General features: G+C 38.2%; 2 protein-coding genes and 1 pseudogene across 13 annotated transcripts in view; 1 reads left to right on the forward strand and 2 right to left on the reverse strand.

Moving 5' to 3' along the window:
* Positions 1-7,382, reverse strand: part of XRN1 (5'-3' exoribonuclease 1) — a 141,643-nt gene extending 134,261 nt beyond the window's left edge. For all 9 annotated transcript variants that reach the window (XM_023215348.2, XM_023215347.2, XM_023215344.3 and 6 more), the window contains exon 1: positions 7,187-7,382. In XM_023215348.2, the coding sequence (XP_023071116.1) occupies positions 7,187-7,261 (75 nt within the window). In that variant the 5' untranslated portion in view covers positions 7,262-7,382. The remainder of the gene's footprint in view (positions 1-7,186) is intronic.
* Positions 7,383-8,518: 1,136 nt separating this feature from the next.
* ATR (ATR serine/threonine kinase) overlaps positions 8,519-20,075 on the reverse strand; it is a 125,186-nt gene continuing 113,629 nt past the window's right edge. For 2 of the 4 annotated variants that reach the window (XM_023215343.2, XM_023215341.2), the window contains 5 exons: positions 18,370-18,526; positions 18,100-18,253; positions 16,751-16,902; positions 12,753-12,858; positions 8,519-8,884 (listed from right to left, as the gene is read on the reverse strand). In XM_023215343.2, the coding sequence (XP_023071111.2) occupies positions 8,711-8,884; positions 12,753-12,858; positions 16,751-16,902; positions 18,100-18,253; positions 18,370-18,526 (743 nt within the window). In that variant the 3' untranslated portion in view covers positions 8,519-8,710. Of the gene's footprint in view, positions 8,885-10,985; positions 11,254-12,752; positions 12,859-16,750; positions 16,903-18,099; positions 18,254-18,369; positions 18,527-20,075 lie in introns of those variants that run through there. The other 2 variants (XM_023215339.2, XM_023215342.2) reach the window with 2 other exon arrangements.
* Positions 9,733-10,700, forward strand: LOC111544699 (annotated as a pseudogene).

Here is a 20,075-nt window from a genome sequence, read left to right on the forward strand (position 1 = left end):
GGTTCAAGGCTGCAGTGAGTGGTGATTGTATCACCAAACTCCAGCCTGGGAGACAGAGTAAGACCTTGTCTCTATAAAACAAACAAACAAAAAGAAGAATCAAAGGAAATTTGCCCTAGATAAATTATCAAACAGATGGTTTGATTGGAAATATAGTATATAAAAAATGAAACTCCATCTTACCCTAAAACAAAAGAAATTCCAGAAGGATTAGAAATTTTACTGTGAGAAATGTAACAAAAAAAAATTACATACGAATATTTTGAAACCCTTAGGGTAGGAAAAGCCAGAAATCATAAAGCAAATAAATGGTAGAGTTAGCTATCTAAAAATGTATTGTTTTAAATACACAGGGTTAAAAAGTGCCATATATAATTCAATTAAAAATGACAAAACGTAGGGAAATGTTTGCAAATTAGAAGTCAACATCTCTAATACATAAAAAATTCTCAAATATAAGAAAAAGGGCAAATTTTTGGCTGGGCATGGTCGCTTACACCTGTAATCCCAGCACTTTGGGAGGCCAAGGTAGACAGATCACTTGAGGTCAGGAGTTCAAGTCCAGCCTGGCCAAAAAGTGAAACCGTCTCTACTAAAAATACAAAAATTAGCCTGGGTGGTGGCGCGTGCCTGTAATCCCAGCTACTTAGAAGGCTGAGGCATGAGAATTGCTTGAACCTGGGAGACAGAGGTTCCAGTGAGCTGAGATCATGCCACTGCACTCCAGCCTTGGCAACAGAGTGAGACTGTCTCAAAAAAAAAAAAAAAAAAAAAAAAAGGAGCAAATTTTTAAAGTAATCACAGAAAATGCAAAACTATTCAGAAAAGAATAAACACAAAAGTCTAATAAGCACATGAAAAGATGTTCACCATCTAAAATTTCTAATTGAAATGACATATAATTTTCCCCACATTAGTAAACATTAAAAGAGACTGATGTTACCCAGTATTAACAAGGCTTTGGGGAAGCACATATTTCATATGTTATTAAAAGCAATGGCTGGCATTTATTATGCAATTATTAGATATTAAACACTGGACTAAATATGTATATTCATTCTCTGACTTAATTATAACAACCTTAAAAAATAAATATTTAGCATTCTAATTTTAGAGAAAAGTCGTGGAGCTAGAAAAACAGAAATGGGGTTTATACCCAATAGTATGGGACTACAATGTAAATTGGCATAACTAACCACAAAGTATGAATTAAAATTTGAAACATGTGTATCTTTGACCCAGGATTTCTACTACTTAAAATTTATTCTGAAAAAAATCAGATATGATAAGATGTAAGTATAAAATATTAATGGCAGTATTGTACAGAAAAGATAAAAATAGAAAACTGATAATGGTACATCCATACAATGGAATTCAACACAGCAATTACAAATTATGAAACAGATTCATATTTGGCATGGAATAAGGTGCATAATATATATAATCCAGTGACAAAGGCAAGGTATAAAACAGCAGGTAAAGTATCCTATTTATAGGAAATATTTATTTACGTATATATCTGCATAGAAAAGTTAGGAAGTATATAAAAACAAGATGTTACTAGTGGTCAACCATGGATGATGAAAGCTTTTACTTTCCTCTAGACTATGTAATAGTTTTTATATCTTTCTGTATTATCTGATTTTTAAAAAATAATCAGCATATATTACCTTTATAATCTAAAAAATACCCCACTATAATTTTCCTTTTAGAAAAGAAATATTTGAAAAATTCCCTTAGGTTTCAGATTAGTAAAAAAGACAAAGAATAATTAATCAGTGGCCAATGTGTTGAATAAAGTGAGAACATGTAGTAGAATTTTGCTCCCATACAAAGAGATTACTGATAACGTAGTTTCTCTTCTCAGTTATTATATTTGCAAGTGACAAATTTCAAGGTTATTTTATATTCTCTACCTTCTCCAATCCCATATCTAATTAGTCACTGAGGTATTTTTCTTTTTAATTTAACATCCAAAATGTTTCTAGAATCTTACCATCTTATCCATTTCCACTGTCTTAGGTAATCTCATCCTGTTCTCCGTCCCCAAATCTCCCGCACTGGTCCATGACCCTCAGTTTCCCAACAGAACTGCTTGCTTCCAGTTTCCTCTCTCACCACAGTTTAGCTATTTTTCTAAAACATAATCTGATCACATTGCTTCCTCACTTAAACCCACAAGATACTACAAATCCTTAATAGCATAAAAGGTCCTGCATGATTTGGCTGCTGTTTTCCCCACCGATTGTATATTCTTTCCTCTTTCTATGTATCTTTACAAGCTACTATAAGAAAACATTGAGGAAAATCTCTAGGATATTGGTCTGGGCAAAAATGTCTTAAGTAATATCCCAGAAGCATAGGAAACGAAAGCAAAAATGGAGAAATCGGATCATATTAAGTTAAAAAGCTTCTGCACAGCAAAGAAAACAATCAGCAAAGTGAAGAGACAACCCACGGAATGGGAGAAATGTATTTGCAAACTACTCACCTGCAAGGGGTTAATAATCAGAATATAGAACAGCTCCAATAACTCCATAGGATGAAATCTAATAATCCAATCAAAAATGGGCAAAAGATCTGAACAGACATTTCTCAAAAAAGGATATACAAATGACAGACACATGACAAGGTGATCAACATCACTGATCAGAGAAATGCAAATCAAAACTACAATGAGATATCATCTTACCCCAGTTAAAATGGCTTATATTCAAAAGACAGGCAACAACAAATGCTAGCAAGGATGTGGAGAAAAGGGGACCCTCATACATTGTTGGCAGGAATGTATTTAGTACAACCACTATGAAGAACAGTTTGAAGGTTCCTCAGAAAACTAAATAGAGCTACCATATGATCCCAGCAACCCCACTGCCGTGTTAATATAACCCAAAGAGAGGAAACCAGTATATCACAGAGATATCTGCACTCTTTTGTTTGCTGCTGTACTGTTCACAATAGCCAAGATTTGGAAGCAACCTAAGTGTCCATTAACAAATGAAGGGATAAAGAAAATGTGGTACATATATACAACGGAGTACTATTCAGCCATAAGAAGGAATGAGAGCCTGTCATCTGCAACCACATGGGTGGAAACGGCGATCATTAAGTAAAGTAAGTCCAGCACAGAAAGACAAACATTGCATGTTCTCACTTATTAATGGGATCTAAAAATCAAAACAGTAGAACTCATGGACATAGAGAATAAAAAGATGGTTCCTAGAGGCTGGGAAGAGTAGTGGGGGAGTCAGGGGAGAGGTGGGAAAGGTTAATGGGTATAAAAGAAAAACTGAAAGAATGAATAAGACCTAGGCTGGGTGCGGTGGCTCACACCTATAATCCCAGCACTTTGGGAGGCCGAGGTGGGCAGATCACTTGAGCCCAGTAGTTCTTGACTGCCCCAGCGTGGGCAACGTGGCAAAACCCCATCTCTATTTTTAAAAAGATTAAAATTAAAACAAAAAAACAAAAAAACACAGGCCAGGCACGGTGGCTCATGCCTGTAATCCAAACACTTTGGGAGGCTAAGGTGGGCGGATTGCTTGAGGCCAGCAGGAGTTGGAGAAGAACCTGGCCAACACAGCGAAACTCCAGGTCTACTAAAAACACAAAAATTAGCTCGACGTGGTGGCGCACATCGTTTGTCTCTTTTTAATCAAATATTTTTGAAAGGCATCACAACAATGAACCAAATTTTAAAATTTATTTACACTGAAATTTAAAATTAATTCTTCTCCCAGTTTCTATACAAAAACTTTGGTTTCTAGTTTTTCTTTCTGTTTTTACAAGATGATTCAAAGGAAATGAAAACCTATGCTACTGAGGCACAAAAATTGCTTGAACCGGAGAGGTAGGGGTTGCGTGAGCCAACATTGCACCACTGTACTCCAGCCGGAGTGACAGAGCACGACCTTGTATCCAAAATAAAAAATAAAAAAAAAAGAATGAATAAGACCTACTATGTGATAGCACAACAGGGTGACTATAGCCAATAATTTAAAAACAACTAAAAGAGTATAATTAGATTGTAACACAAAGGATAAATACTTGAGGGGATGGATTCTCCATTCTCCATGATGTGATTATTACACACTGCCTGCCTGTATGAAAACATCTCATGAACCCCATAAATATATACTTACTATGTATCACAAAAATAAAAAATAAAAAATCCCAGGCGTCATTTCATTTTTTAAAAAAATACCGTTTTACAACATACTATCATGTCTATTTTAATATGCATTTCTATATACTATATTTTATATGCTATGCTATAGCTAATAAATTAATTCACTCAAAAAATATTTACTGAGTACTCATTCTGTTATGCTGCTTTGTTTTTTTTCTTTTTCAGGCGCCTCTATTCTTTGTCTTCTTTGCCCATCTTTCTTATTGTTACTTTTTCTTGAATCTTTTAAATCTACTTTATTTTTCAAAATGTCATCTTTCCACCACTGACTGTTTTCTTAAATGGCATCTTTTGCTCTTGTCTTGCTTCTATTTGAGGCTTCAGCTCTGAAATTCTTTTCATTTACTTCTAATTTTCTCTGTCATCTCATTCCCACATTTTCATAATTGATATATGTTGTTCTTTCATGTCTTATGTCATTTTCTTAATGCCTTTTAACTCATTGTGAAATAGATAATAGCTGTGGTTATAATTTTGATCTATTTTGTGTGCATTTGTTTCACTGCAAGTTTTTATGTCTGGAGAGATATTCTGTCCCTTTTTCTCGTATAATAACTTTGTGATTTGATCTCAATACCTTTCTGTAACTCATTTTTATGTGAATTTAATTTTCTTGAACTTTTAGAGTGAGTAGGTTCAGGGAATATAAGTTCACAAAGCTGTTTCTGGGCAGTGTTAAAAAACACAGGGGTTTGCTCTGTGGTTTTCTAAGATTTCTTGATTCTATGACTTTGCCTCACTTTTATATGGACTATCTCCTTCTCTTCTTGTCTCTATTTTGTCCCTTTCATAAAATTTTATTCCACTCCCAGCATAAAATTTTCATAAGATTTTATACCACTCCCTGTTCCTTAGGGGTCTGGTCTAGACTGGCACCTTGGCAAGTCAGTTATGAGTGTTCACAGGAGGTAAACTACTCCTGCCTAACTGGTCTTTCTTATAGTAGACCTTCACCCAATCAATAATGGAGAAAATAAAACTCCTTTGAGCTACTGCTATCTAATTGGCCAGCATAGTCTTTTAGTGGATACTGTTGGCTATTCTGGAATTCTCCTGTTCTAAGGTTCATCAGATGTTGTCCCATTGCTGCCTTCCCGCTTTTGCAGAGAAGTCAATATCAACTGTGTCTAGAGACTACTGATAGTTTGCCTCATCTAGTTATGTTTTGGGTTCCACGGGGATAGCAAGTCACATGGTTCGTTTTAATTGTTTTACGGATTTTAAACTTTGGTTTCTAGTTTCTCTTTCTGTTTTTGCAAGATGATTCAAAGAAACTGAAAACCTATGCTACTGAGGCCACACCACTGACTTCCCGTAACTCATTTCTTCTCCCTATCCTTTCCCCCCCAGGACTAGCTTTTCAACATCTGTGACTTATTAGGCATTACCATCTTTAAGTTCTACTTAACAGAGAAGCTGGGAATCCTTTGGTCTCTTTTTAATCAAACATTTTTGAAAGGCATCACAACGATGAACCAAATTTTAAAATTTATTTACAGTGAAATTTAAAAATAATTCTCCTCCCAGTTTCTATATAAAGCTTTCACAAAACCTATCTTTAGTGTCCATGTCATAAAACTGCATTAAAGAGATTTTCATTCTTCAGTAACAAAATTCCTCAGTAAGGAGAGAATCTATTTTCACCAAACCAAATTCTGTGCCACAGACTACAGAATAAAAATATTACTGAATAAATTATGTATTAAATCATCCCGAATAACAATCGCATTATTTTTGCACTTCAGAGATAAAGTGACTGATGTATAACAGGTACTCATCGAAGGATGCAAGAAAAGCCAAAGTTGGTTGTCTCCATTTTTGCAATGTACTGGTTTCCTTTTTAGCCCTCCCCGGGGGGGAAAAAAAACCTCTCTAAATCTAACTCAATCTAAGTTTCAAATAAATTCAAGATAAACTAACCTTGGAAAATTTTTGTAGTCTATTTCTCATCTATCAAATCTGATTGGAATCCAGCAACAAAAAACCCTTTCCAGAAGTAAACTACCTTCATGTTCGTAAATACCGATTAAACCACAATTTAATAGACTATTTACAATACTACCCATCACGACTGATTCAATCAGCTACACAAATTTCAAACATTTTTTTTTCTGTAAAACATCAGACAAGAGATCTATCAAATTCATTAAATGTGACAAACACCAAAGTATTACCCAAAGTCTAGTTTACCTAATAGAGGACTGCTTTCTCCTCTCTTTCCACAGTTCCAATATACAAACTACGTTTTTGGAATCTAAACATTAACGTTGCCCTGGGGTCAGTACATGCCAAATATTATTAGTAGTATTAACGTTCTATCAATTCGTTTCCCACCCCCCTCTGTCACACAGTGAGGCCTCCAAATAAAAGGTCCTACGCCCCACTCCCCAGCCCACCCAAGAGTTTTTTGTTTTGGCAACGGGGGATTGGTGCTGCTTTTGAGATAACAGAAAGTAACAAAAGGCATCATCAATATGAACCGTCAGCCACGTCGGAAAGTCTAGGCGCCGGTGGGCGGGTGGGCAGCGCTCTAGATCAGGGAAAGTAAACAAGGTGACTGCGTGTGGAGGCTGCTGTTATTGTTTGTACGTGTGTCTGCCGCTCTGGGTGGGATGGGGGAACCTAAGAGGACACCCACCCCAGCTTCGCAGCGTCTGTAAGAAAAGAGGCAACTTGCAGCTCCCCGGGAGGAAACGGGAGAACGGTAAAAGCGTTCTTTCCCAGGACTTCATTTCGGAATCGCGGAAGGACCAGCCGAAGCAGGAGCTGTCAGAGCGGCCGTGAACGCAGTGGCTCTGTCCACACACAGGCAACCTGCGTCCTTGGCTCCTTTCGGCTCATCCGGGCGTCCTCAAACCTTCCGTCCCCCTCCCTACGCCACTTATCGTCCAGACGACGAGGGGAAAGAGGTGGCTCGAAAGCCGCAGCTCCAGGGTGGAGAGGGCCGCGGAGCCCCGGGTCCTCGGCCTTCTGAGCCGTTGCCCCTCGCTCACCCACCTGATGCTCTTTCACCACTTCGCTGAGGCAGGGATACCGCTCTGAGATCCATCGGTAAAACTTGGGGACTCCCATTTCGACCGTCAACACTAATCCCAGTCAGGGTCAAACCGAAACCAAACGCCCCGCCGGGGATCCGCCGCCGCCGCCTCCGTCCGTCGCTCCGCGGATGACAACACACCGCCCGGCCGACCATAGAGAGCGCCCGCTGGGCCTAGAGCGGCAGGATCCGAGGCTGTCCCAGGGGCGGGGCTTAGCCCGCCTGGCCTCGCGCGGCCGGGGCTGCGGTACTGGCCAGTGGCGGTCGCGGAGGTTTGCTCCTGTGCTTCCACGTAGGTACGAAAATGCCCCAGGATAGAGCTGTGCTTTCTAAGTGGATTTGGAATTGGCATAAAAACCGCACGAAGGTGTGGGAAGGGTATCGAACACTGATTTTTGTTCCGCTTCTGTCTCCTAGGGTTGCTAATCTCAGTATTTTCAAACAGATTTGGAAAGACGATTTATTTGGCTTAGTTTGTTTTGCCAGGAATTTTTTTCTCTGAGGAATTTAAACCCACGGTAAAGTTTTTTTAAAAACGTTCTTTTTCACATTGTTCAAAAATTTCCCAAGTACTCGCACCCCGCAACTGTTAACCTAAGACCTTGGATACGAAATCATTTAATGTTTAGTTTTTACATTCATGCGTCTGCGTTTATCGTATTTTTCCCCATCATACTTTCAACCGGACAGCAAAAGAGAGTTCGATCAATTTAAGTGAAATTATCAGTTTTAAATGTAAGAGTTTTCCACTTATTTGAATGTAGTAACCTCGTTACTTTGTATTTAAGTCTTCTGAACGAAAACTTACAGAAAAACCTTAAAGATTTAATACTTTTTGGATTTTAAGATCTCAGGAAATGTTAAGTATCGCTGTCTTTCATGACCATTGGATTCTGCATTGTGGGACTGTAATAGCAATTACAGAATGTTTATTTCGTTTTCATATTCACGCTTCTTGTATTTTTTCCCAATCACACTTTAAAACAGTTATATTAAGTGAACTTAATGATATGCTATTTATATTTATATTTATATATCTCTCTTACTAGACTGTCAGTTCCTGGAGGGCAGGAGAGGGTAACTCTATGCACAAGTCTGGCACAATGCTTTGCCCACGGTATTTATTCCATATCATTTTGTTCAAGTGAATCCTTACAATAGCTAGGACTTTTAAAAGGAAATCAATAGAAGTTGTAAAATGAAATTAGGTTAGGCTTGCTTGTTTCTTGCAAATACAGTTTTTGACCATAAGAACACATGATATTCCATTTCTCCAATTATAATGCACAGTATGTATTAAGAAAGCAGTTTATTTCTTAATAACTGAATGTTATTTTACATATAATTAATGATCAGAGAGAAGTAACAGTTGCTCTGAGAACGTAAATTTATGTTGTACTTTAGAATTGAACAGATACAACCACAGATTCATACCAAATGCATTACTTTTAGATTATTAACATATTCTTTTACATAATTTCATTTCACATATATGGGGTCCAACCAAGATACATCTGGCATAGTAAGTTTTCATCAGTAGCTTCTTGTATAAGATAATGCACATGTCCTTCAATAGATAATGGCAGTCCTGTCACTCTATTTCGAGTCTTGATTACACCTTGTAGTCGCTGCTCAATGTCAAGAACATGGGTCTTGGCCTAAAAAGAAGAAATATAAAACCAAAAACAGATATTGATAACTCGGAATTACTACCTTTCTTTATATTTTGACATTTAATAAATGTTAATACCATTTTACTGACCAATACCCCTTTTGTAAGAGCAAATACAGGAAAAGAAGCACTGTTTAAGTGCTTTCTTAAGTGCTTTCTTTATTTGTTTAGAATACAGTTAACTTGTGATACTGATTTTGAGGCCTGCAAGATTGATTCAGCATCAACTGCTTGGACTTGTTTCTGGACTACGTGAAATATCAGGGAATTATTTACACATTACAATTCCAGAAAAATAATTTTTTAAATCTGCTTTGGAAGTGTTTAGTACTTAAACATTTGAATGAATATTTGAATAACAGTGATCTACTGCCTAATATTTACATGATGTTAGTACACACAAATGGGTGTTCTAAGTGAGCTACTTGGAACTGTACAATTTCTTAAGCATATCTGAATGCAAAAGGAAGAATAATGTTATTATAAGAATAATTTGGCCGGGCGCGGTGGCTCAAGCCTATAATCCCAGCACTTTGGGAGGCCGAGACGGGCGGATCACGAGGTCAGGAGATGGAGACCATCCTGGCTAACACGGTGAAACCCTGTCTCTACTAAAAAAATACAAAAAAATAGCCGGGCGAGGTGGCGGGCTCCTGTAGTCCCAGCCACTTGGGAGGCTGAGGCAGGAGAATGGCGTAAACCCGGGAGGCGGAGCTTGCAGTCAGCTGAGATCCGGCCACTGCACTCCAGCCTGGGCGACAGAACGAGACTCCATCTCAAAAAAAAAAAAAAAAAGGAAAAAAAAAAAAAAAAAGAATAATTCTTGGAGGTGGTGCTAGGTGGGCCGGTGGACTGGGCTGCAGCCCGGGAGTGCAAAGAGGAGGGCCACGGGATGGGGGCTGTTGCTGTGCTGTCTGCCATCGACTTTTCCGCCAAGAGCCTGGACTCTAAATATGACTTATGTTCCAGCAGAACTGCAGGTGTTTAAAAGAACCCCTACAACAGCCAACTTTCCCTTTATGCAGTTGCAAACCAGCTCCTGCTTATTTCTTTGGTGAAGCACTTGAGCCATGTGCATGAACCAAACCCAGTTCATTTAAGACAGGTGTTTAAGTTACTTTGCCAGACCTTTATCATAATGGGGCTGCTGTCTTCTTTCACTTGTGACGAGTTTAGCTCATTGAGACTACATCACCACAGAGCTATTACTCACTTAATGAAGTCCACTAAAGAGACAGTTCATCAGGATCCTTGTGGGGCTATTTCTCATATCCAGAAAATCAGATCAAGGGAAGTAGCCTCTGAAGCACAAACTTCATGTTACTTAAATGAATTTGAAAAACTTGCCATCTTAGGAAAAGGTGGATAGGAAAGAGTATACAAGGTCAGGAATAAATTAGATGGTCAGTATTATGCAATTTAAAAAATCCTGATTAAGGGTGCAACTAAGATTGCATGAAGGAACTACGAGGAATGAAGGTGCTGGCAGTCCAGCACCCTAATATCACTGGTTATCACATTGCATGGACAGAACATGTTCAAGTGATCCAACCACAAGCAGATAGAGCTTCCATTCAGTTGCCATTTCTGGAAGTGTTGATAGAGCTTCCATTCAGTTGCCATTTCTGGAAGTGTTCTCCGACCAAGCAGAGTACAGATACCAATATGGTGTTAAAAATGGTGAAAGTAGCAGCTCATCCATTATCTTCACTAAGCTCACCTCAGAAAAGAAAAACCCTTTGGAGAATCTGACACTCAAAATCAGAATAACAAGCTGGTGAACTACACCATCAATTCCATCTTTTTTTTTTTTTTTTTGAGACGGAGTCTCGCTCTGTCGCCCAGGCTGGAGTGCAGTGGCCCGATCTCAGTTCACTGCAAGCTCCGCCTCCCGGGTTTACGCCATTCTCCTGCCTCAGCCTCCCGAGTAGCTGGGACTACAGGCGCCCGCCACCTCGCCCGGCTAGTTTTTCGTATTTTTCAGTAGAGACGGGTTTCACCGTGTTAGCCAGGATGGTCTCGATCTCCTGACCTCGTGATCGCCCGTCTCAGCCTCCCAAAGTGCTGGGATTACAGGCTTGAGCCACCGCACCCGGCTCAATTCCATCTTAAGAGACACCAGTGAATTTGAATCATCCCTGGAGCTCCCGGAAAATGGCTTGGCGGGTTTGTCCACCAGGTCAGTTGTGGAACGGCCCCTGCTGCTCAGCTGTAATTCCCTCCAAGAGGAGAATTTCACATCCACTGAGGAATCTTCCGAAGAAAACTTCAACTTGTTGGGGATAGAGGTGCAGTACCACCTGATGCTGCACATCCAGATGCAGGGGTGCAAGCTCCACCTGTGGGACTGGCTAGCTGAGAGAAACAAACAGGGCCAAGAGTGTGTGGATAAGTTTGATTGTCCTTATGGCTAGTGTTGCAACAAAAAATTTTCAAGAATTAGTGGAAGCTGTGTTTTACATACATAACATGGGAATTGTAAACAGAGATCTGAAGCCTAGAAATATTTTTCTTCATGTCTCTGATCAGCAAGTAAAAATAGGAGACTTTGGTCTGGCTTGCCCAGACATCTTACAAAAGAACACAGACTGGACCAATAGAAACGGATAGAGAACACCAACACATATATCCAGAGTGGGTACTTTTCTGTACGCTTCATCCCAACAGTTGGAAGGATCTGAGTATGATGCCAAGAGTCTCACTCTTGCCCAGGCTGGAGTGCAGTGATGTCATCATAGCTCACAGCAGCCTCCAACTCCTGGGGTCAAGTGATCCTTCCACCTCAGCCTCCCAAGCAGCTGGAACTACAGCAGTGTGCCACTGCGCCTGGCTAATTAAAAAAAACTATTTGTAGAGACCAGGGCTGGCTTTGTCCAGTTAGATATGTATACAGCTTGAGTGTGATTCTGCTAGAGCTCTTTCAGCTGTTTAGAACAGAAATGGAGCAAGCAGAAGTTTTAACAGGTTCAAGAACTGGTCAGATACTGGAATCCCTCAGTAAAAGGTATCCAGTACAAGCCAAGTATATCTAGCACTTAATGAAAAGGAACATGTCCCAGAGACCATCTGCTCTTCAACTGCTACAAAGTGAACTTTCCCAAAAATCTGGAAATACTAATCTCACCCTACAGATGAAGATAATAGAGCAAGAAAAAGAAATTGAAGAACTAAAGAAGCAGCTAAACCTCCTTTCTCAAGACAAAGGGTTAAGGATGACATGAAGGATGGGGGCATACGGGTCTAGCCTTCCTCAAGCTATATCAGTAGGATGAAAGTGGATTTAAACTCTTAAGGTAGTTACCTGGAATGTAAATTTTTAATCTTTATTATAGTTGGTATAATTCATTGTATTTAGTAAGCCTGTACAAGACTTTTTTTTTTTTGAGACGGAGTCTCGCTCTGTCGCCCAGGCTGGAGTGCAGTGGCCGGACCTCAGCTCACTGCAAGCTCTGCCTCCCAGGTTTACGCCATTCTCCTGCCTCAGCCTCCCGAGTGGCTGGGACTACAGGCACCCGACACCTCGCCCGGCTACGTTTTGTATTTTTTTAGTAGAGATGGGGTTTCACCGTGTTAGCCAGGATGGCTAACTGTATCTCATAACTGTGAATTGTCTATGGTTAAACAAGTGTCCCATGAACAGTTTTATTATACAAATGAGAATACTGTTAACATTAGTGACAAAAAGAAAACTTACGGCATTGTGATACTAGAGAACTAGATTTCAGTGTAATTAATAGTTACTAACAGTATTTCCAGGCAGTTCTCATGCATAGAGATGAGAACTATAGCTGCATATCAAGTTCATTTGTAGAGATGAGGACTACAGCCCATATCAAGCTATACCTTCTACTAACCTTTTCGTTGACAACTTCTCCAGTTTCATTCAGTGATGCTTTGGAATGCCCTTTCACTGGTTTACTCCACTCCACAAGAGGATCATGTAGAAAAGTCTTTAAGACACTAAAATTGAAAGAGATATTGTGGTACGATGTTACCTTTGCATGAAGAAATCTTGCTAACATCAATATTTAAGTGAAGGATAAGAAGCTAACGGTAATACTCTTATAATACACATTACTACCTCTTCATTAAGTTACGTGAAATTTCTGTTTTGGTGTGAGGGGAGGTTAAGAGAAGGGAAGGCAGGAAAAAAGGCAAGATAGAGGAGAGTCAGAGGTGTTTCGGAGAATAGAGTAAGATGAGTTCTATGTGCCATCTCTAAGTGTATACTGTGAACTGGTAAATGTCTATATGTTGAATGAAGGAATTTTATCCCTTACTATGTCTTCAATAACCATATAACATCTATAGCTACCATAGAGACCTAGCCCAGACCTTTTTTTCTGCACTCTAAACATCAAATCCAATTACCTATGGGAAATACCCAGTTGGATATGTTCCAAGCACCTCAAACTCAGTATCTCCAAAATAAAATTCATTACCTTTTCCCAACTATTTCTCCATATTCCCCAAATCATCATCCACCCAGACAAAAATGTAGGAATCATCCTTGCCCCGTCTTCCTCTAACATGCAATTACACCTCCTAAATCTCTTTGGAATCTCTTCACTTATCTCCGTCTCTACTGCCGTGACACTATCCAGTACACCATCATCCTTTCCTGGGTTACTGCAATAAACCTCTAACTAGTTATGATATACTTCCTATTTCAGAGAATTTGCTTTTGCATATGCCCAACTAACCAGTATTCTACCATAATGTCTGATAGACAGCTTTTAAATAATGAAGGTGAATAAATAAGCTTTAAAAGTCCTTTCAAACAATCTGTTTCCCACAGCTAACTTCATACTTAAAGGTCAAAGACTGACTGCTCTACCCCTAAGATCAGGAACAAGACAAGGATGTCCACTTCTAGCATGTCTATTCGACATTGATTTAGCTAGGGCAAGTAGGCAAGAAAAAGAAATAAAAGGCATTAATATTAGAAAGGAAGAAGGAAAACTATATCTGCAGATGACATGTTGTTGCGGAGAGAAAATCTTGAGGAAGTCACAAAAATAATTATTAGAACTAATACTTGAATTCAGCAGATTGTAAGATACAATATCAATATATAAATATCAATTGTATATCTATACACTAGCAATGAACAATCCAAAAATGAAATTAAGAAAGATTCCATTTAGAATAAAACCAAAAGGAATACAATACTTAGGAATACAATTTTAAAAAGTTAAATATAAGACTTGACCCTAAAAACCACAAAACATTGATGAAAAAAATAAAATTCAAATACATGGAAAAACCTTCCATGTTCATGGATCAGAAGACTTAATATGGTTAAGACAGCAATACTCCCTAATTGATTTACAAATTCAATGTCATTCCTATCAAAATCCAAACTGATTTTAAAATTAATATGGAAATATTTAAGGGACCCATAATAGCTAAATGATTTTGGGGGGAAAAAAGCAAAGTTGGAGCACTCACACTTTCTGATTTCAAAATTTACGACAAAGGTACAATAATCAAAATACTGTGTTGTTAGCATAAGGTTAGGCATATAGATCAATAGAATATGGCTGAAAATCAATTGACCATTTCAACAAAAAAGCCAAGATAATTAAATGAGGGGGAAAATATTCTTTTCAAAAAACGGTACTAGGACAAATGGATATGCACGTGCAAAAAAAAAAATGAATATGGACCCCTACCTTACACCATATATACAAAATAACTGAAGACAGATAAAAGTTCTAAATAGCAGAGCTAAAAGTCAAAAATACTTAGAAGAACACATGGGTATAAATCTTCATGACTTTGGATTAGGGAATCGTTTCTTAGATATGACACCAGAAAAACCAAAAATAACCAGAAGAAAAAAAAAAATTAGACTGCATCAAAATTTAAAACTTTTATGTTTCAAAGGCCATCATCAAAGAAAGTGAAGAGACAACCCACAGATGGAAGAAAATATTTGAAAATTGTATCTTATAAAGGCCTTGTATCCAAAATGTGTAAAGAACTCTTGGAACTTGGCTGGGCAGGGTGGCTCATGCCTGTAATCCCAGCACTTTGGGAGGCTGAGGCGGGTGGATGGCTTGAGCTTACGAGTTCGAGACCCATTTGGGCAACATGGCAAAACCCCTTCTCTGCTGGGGAGGCTGAGGCAGGGAAATCGCTTGAACCCAGGAAGCGGAGGTTGCAGTGAGTGGAGATCATGTTGCTGCACTCCAGCCTGGGTGACTGTCTCAAACAAACAAACAAACTCTTCAACTCAAGAATAGGCCAGGCATGGTGGCTCATGCCTGTAATCCCAGCACTTTGGGAGGCCAAGGCAGGAGGATCACTTGAGATCAGGAGTTTAAGACCAGCCTGGCCAACATGGTAAAACCCAAACTCTTCTAAAAACGCAATAATTAGCCCGACATGGTGGCTCATGTGCACATGCTGTCCCAGCTACTTAGGAAGCTGAGGCACGAGAATCGTTTGAACCCAGGAGGCAGATGTTGCAGTGAACCGAGATCATGCCACTGCACTCCAGACTGGGTGATAGCGAAACCCTGTCTCAAAGGAAAAAAAAAAGAGAATAAAAAGACAACCCAATTTAAAAGTGGGCCAGGCCGGGCGCGGTGGCTCAAGCCTGTAATCCCAGCACTTTGGGAGGCCGAGACGGGCGGATCACGAGGTCAAGAGATGGAGACCATCCTGGCTAATACAGTGAAACCCCGTCTCTACTAAAAAATACAAAAAACTAGCCGGGCGAGGTGGCGGGCACCTGTAGTCCCAGCTACTTGGGAGGCTGAGGCAGGAGAATGGCGTAAACCCGGGAGGCGGAGCTTGCAGTGAGCTGAGATCCGGCCACTGCACTCCAGCCTGGGCGACAGAGCGAGACTCCAACTCAAAAAAAAAAAAAAAAGAAAGTGGGCCAAGGATTTCAACAGACATTTGTCCAAAGATGATCTACAAATGGCCAACAAACACATGAAAAGATGCGCACCATCACTGGTCATTAGGGAAATGCAAATGAAAACCACAATGAGATACAACTTCACATCCCTAGAATGGGTAAAATAAAAAAGGCAGACAATAACCAGTGTTAGAAAAGATGTAGAGAAATTGAAACCCACATACATTACTAGTGGGATTATAAATTGTTACAACTGCTTTGGAAAATGATTTGAGAGTTCTTCAAAATGTGAAGTATAGGATTTAACATATGACCCAGCAATTCCACTCCCAGGTATACACACAAGAACCGAAAACATATGTCCACATAAAACTTGTGCACAATGTTCACAGCCAAACTATTTATAATACAAAAAAGGTGGAAACAATCCAAATGTCTCTTAACTGATGAACAGAAAAAGAAAATGTAGTATATCCATATAACAGGATACCATCTGGCAATAAAAAACAATGAAATACTGATACATGATGAACACTGAAAATATTACATTAAGTGAAAGAAAAACATGAAAGGCCACATATTAGATGATTCCATTTATATGAAATGTCCTGAACAGGTAAATCCATAGCGATAGAAAATATTATAAATGAGTGGTTATAAGTAGACAGCAGGGGTAGGAGGGCGAAGGAATCAGGAGTGACTGCTAATGCCTGTGGAATTTCTTTTTGGGCTGATGAAAATGTTTTAAAATTAGATAGTGGTAATGGTTGCACAATCTTGTGACTATAGTAAAAACCACTTAATTATGTACCTTTAAAGGGGTGAATTTATGGTATGTAAATTATATCTGCATAAAGCTATTATTTAAAAAAACTATTTCAGTCAGTGCAAAGTGTTTCCCATATAAAAACAAACATATGTAGGGGCCAATAATTATATTCAAGGTTACTGTTAAATTATTTACAAAGTATAGATGATTACCTCATTAAAGGCTCTCGCTGGTCACGCATAAGCCTCATTGTAACTTCACATGCTCTTCGAAAAAGACCCTCTGTTCCCATAGGACCCATTCCATTAACCATATTATGAGTCAGGCGAAATGGTACAATTTCTGGAACTTCAAAGGTTTCTCCCTTAGAAACAATACATTTTGTTACAAACTAACAATGTTAGAATTTAAAAATCTTTACTCAGAGAACTTCATGTCCAGATTCTTTCAACAAAGAGCAAAAATACCTTCAAAATATTTATGTTGTAATTACATTAGAGGTTTGTTAACATGAAGGAGCCATGTAGCTCTCTGCCTTTGCTTTTATAGAACTGAAACCATACTTGATCCTGGATAAGATCTAGGAGATAAGTGGACTTCCCTTTCACTGAGTTTAGTACCGTGAATAAACAGTATTACAGAGAACGTTTATGCATTCAATATTTAGTCTCATATTTTCTTTGTCTTTCTTGAGTAATATGAAATACAAATATTCTCATATATTTCTATTTTTCTTTAACGCTTTCATCTTAAAACAAGAGATGAGAAGCAGCCAAGGGCCAGATGCTCACATCCCCTCATAAAGGAAATAAAATGTGTCATATAATGAAGTCCAGTTGTTCATTTTCTGCTGTCCTCTAATCTGCCTTTTCTAGGGACCTTTCATCCCTCCAATCAGTTACCCTAAATTCCTCTCTTGTATGGTTTAACCCATGCCAGTGTTTTATCTCTGATTTATTCTCAGTTGGATCTATGATCTTTCGTGGTTTCTTGTGACAGCACAACGCAACCTGTAGATGATGGAGGTGAAGAAAATAGTGCGCTAACCTACCAGTCTGCCCTGCAGGATTCTAATACTGGAAAATTGTAGGGGGCCTTAAAGATGGGTCCAATTGCCTCAATTTATTCCCAGGCCCCACTTTGGATCTACAGAATCTGAATCTCCTGGGTATCTATAAATTTTTTTAAAATTATTGGATAATTCTGATATGTTGCTAGAATGGAAACTATCATATTAAACTACTCTGTCTCTCTAAAACTGAGTCTCAGTAAAATGAACTGATCTGCTCATATTCACATAACTAATAACTGAGTCAGAACCTAAACCTATGTTCTTGGACTTCAAATTCAGTACTAGCTGTACAGTATCACTCTTCTAAGTTCTCTCCATCCTAATATGCATTACTACATGATCGACTGATGAAAACTAGTCAACAAATTATCAATATAACTCAACTGTGAGTATAACTGCTACCAACAGGTATGTCAAGGAAGAACAGTTGTTGAGAAAAGGAAATTGGGGGAAAACATACAATTAGTAAGAGTAACTCACATCACATACCTTATTGAAAAGACAGTTGAAATCTACATGTACGCATTCACCAGTCAAAGAATCAAAGAGAATATTTTCACCATGACGGTCTCCAAGCCCCAGAATATAACCAACCATTGACATTACTGCAGTGGAACGGCAGTATGCTGATCTACTACTGTACCTAAAAGAAACACAATGCCTATGAAATATCCATATACCATATGAGGCGAATATAAATCTAAAATATTAAAAATAAACATTCAACCATAACAACATATAATATTCTTGGTAACTTACCATGATGTAGGATCAGGGAATGTTCTCAGAAACCACTCATGAAAAATAGGAGGATGCCTGGGCAGGAGAAATTCTCGGAATACTTTGAGTTTTTCAGATAAAGCTGCTGACTTTGGTAGCATACACTGGCGAAGTTCTTTTCCTGTCATATACACTCCTGCGAGGAAGAGTGATATACGATAATCACATCAGCCAAATGAAAAAAGGGGCAAAGTTTTTTTGTTAAAATTGGACAGGAAACACCTACTTTTATTCAAATTGTTATTGAAAAACAAGCATAAATGAAAAATTTTCAATTAAGCATACATAAAGTTACTGATCATATAATAAAATGATAAACCACATTATCTTCCCTTGATACAGATGACCCTTGAACAATGTGAGTTTGAACTGTGTGGGTCCACTTACATGTGATATTTTTCAACCAAACATGGATCAAAAACATGGGATGCAAAATCATTATATACTGAGGGCTGACTTTTCATACATGGAGGTTCTGTAGGGCTGACTGTGAGACTTGAGTATGTGTGGATTTTGATATGTGAGGGTATTCTGAAGCAATCCCCCAGGTAAGGGGGGACCACTGTAGTTACCCAAGTGAAGCCTCTTATTGATGCAAATTAATGTCAGTTAAAACCAGTGTTATGAAATCAAATAGTTACAGAATACAAGACTCAGAATTAAGTCCCATATGAATGAACTTATTTTGCATATATATGTACATATCAATATATATGTATATATACATGTATTTTTACATTGACACAAATTATCAAAGAAAAAATATATTTTCAAATCCAAACTCAGACATATACAATATTTCATACTTATAAATAAAGTAGTCAACAGCAAGTTCTTTGAACTCTGACTCAAGTGTCTTTGAGTTTCAGTTTTGCAACTGTGAACTCAGACAAGTTACATAAGTTCTCTGGCACTGTCCATAAAACAGGGATAATCAGGCGTGTTAATAATAAAAAAAATAATGTATCTAACATACTTGGCATAATACTCATTATACAGTAATTTAACAGTATTACTTAATGTTATAAATTGAACTTTATCTCTCAAAAAATATGCTGAAATCCTAATTCTTGGTACCCAGGAATGTGAGCTTATTCAGAAACAGGATCTTTGCAGATGTAATGTTGTTAAGACAAAGTCATTAAGGTGGGCCCTTAATTCAATAATCCAATGACTGGTGTTCTTGTGAGAAAATAGAGACACAGAGACATAGAGACAATGCTATGTAACAATAAAGGCAATGTGGTACAATACATCCAGAAGCCACAGAACACCAGAAGTTTAAAAGAAAGGCAAGGAACATTAGCCTTCAGAGAGATCATGGTTCTAATGACATCTTGATATTGTATCTTTAGCCTCCAGAACCATGAGAAGATAAATATCTACTGTTTAAAATCGCCTAGTTTGCAGTAATTTGTTACGGCAAATGCCATACAAACTATGTATGAAAACATACACTTATTTTCTACTTCACTTTGATAACTTGATCTATTCATTTTTAATGTGTTATACCATATGCACTTTAAAAACATCTTATTTTAAAATAAGTTTAGATGTTACAAAAAGTTACATCATCGATACGGAGTTCCCACATATTCTTCACCCAGCTTTCCTTAATGTTCATTCTTGCATAACAATAGTACAATTATTCAAATCAGGAAATTCTTGTTGTTACAGTATTATTA

This window comes from Piliocolobus tephrosceles, chromosome 2 (assembly GCF_002776525.5).
Source record: "Piliocolobus tephrosceles isolate RC106 chromosome 2, ASM277652v3, whole genome shotgun sequence".
Taxonomy (NCBI): domain Eukaryota; kingdom Metazoa; phylum Chordata; class Mammalia; order Primates; family Cercopithecidae; genus Piliocolobus; species Piliocolobus tephrosceles.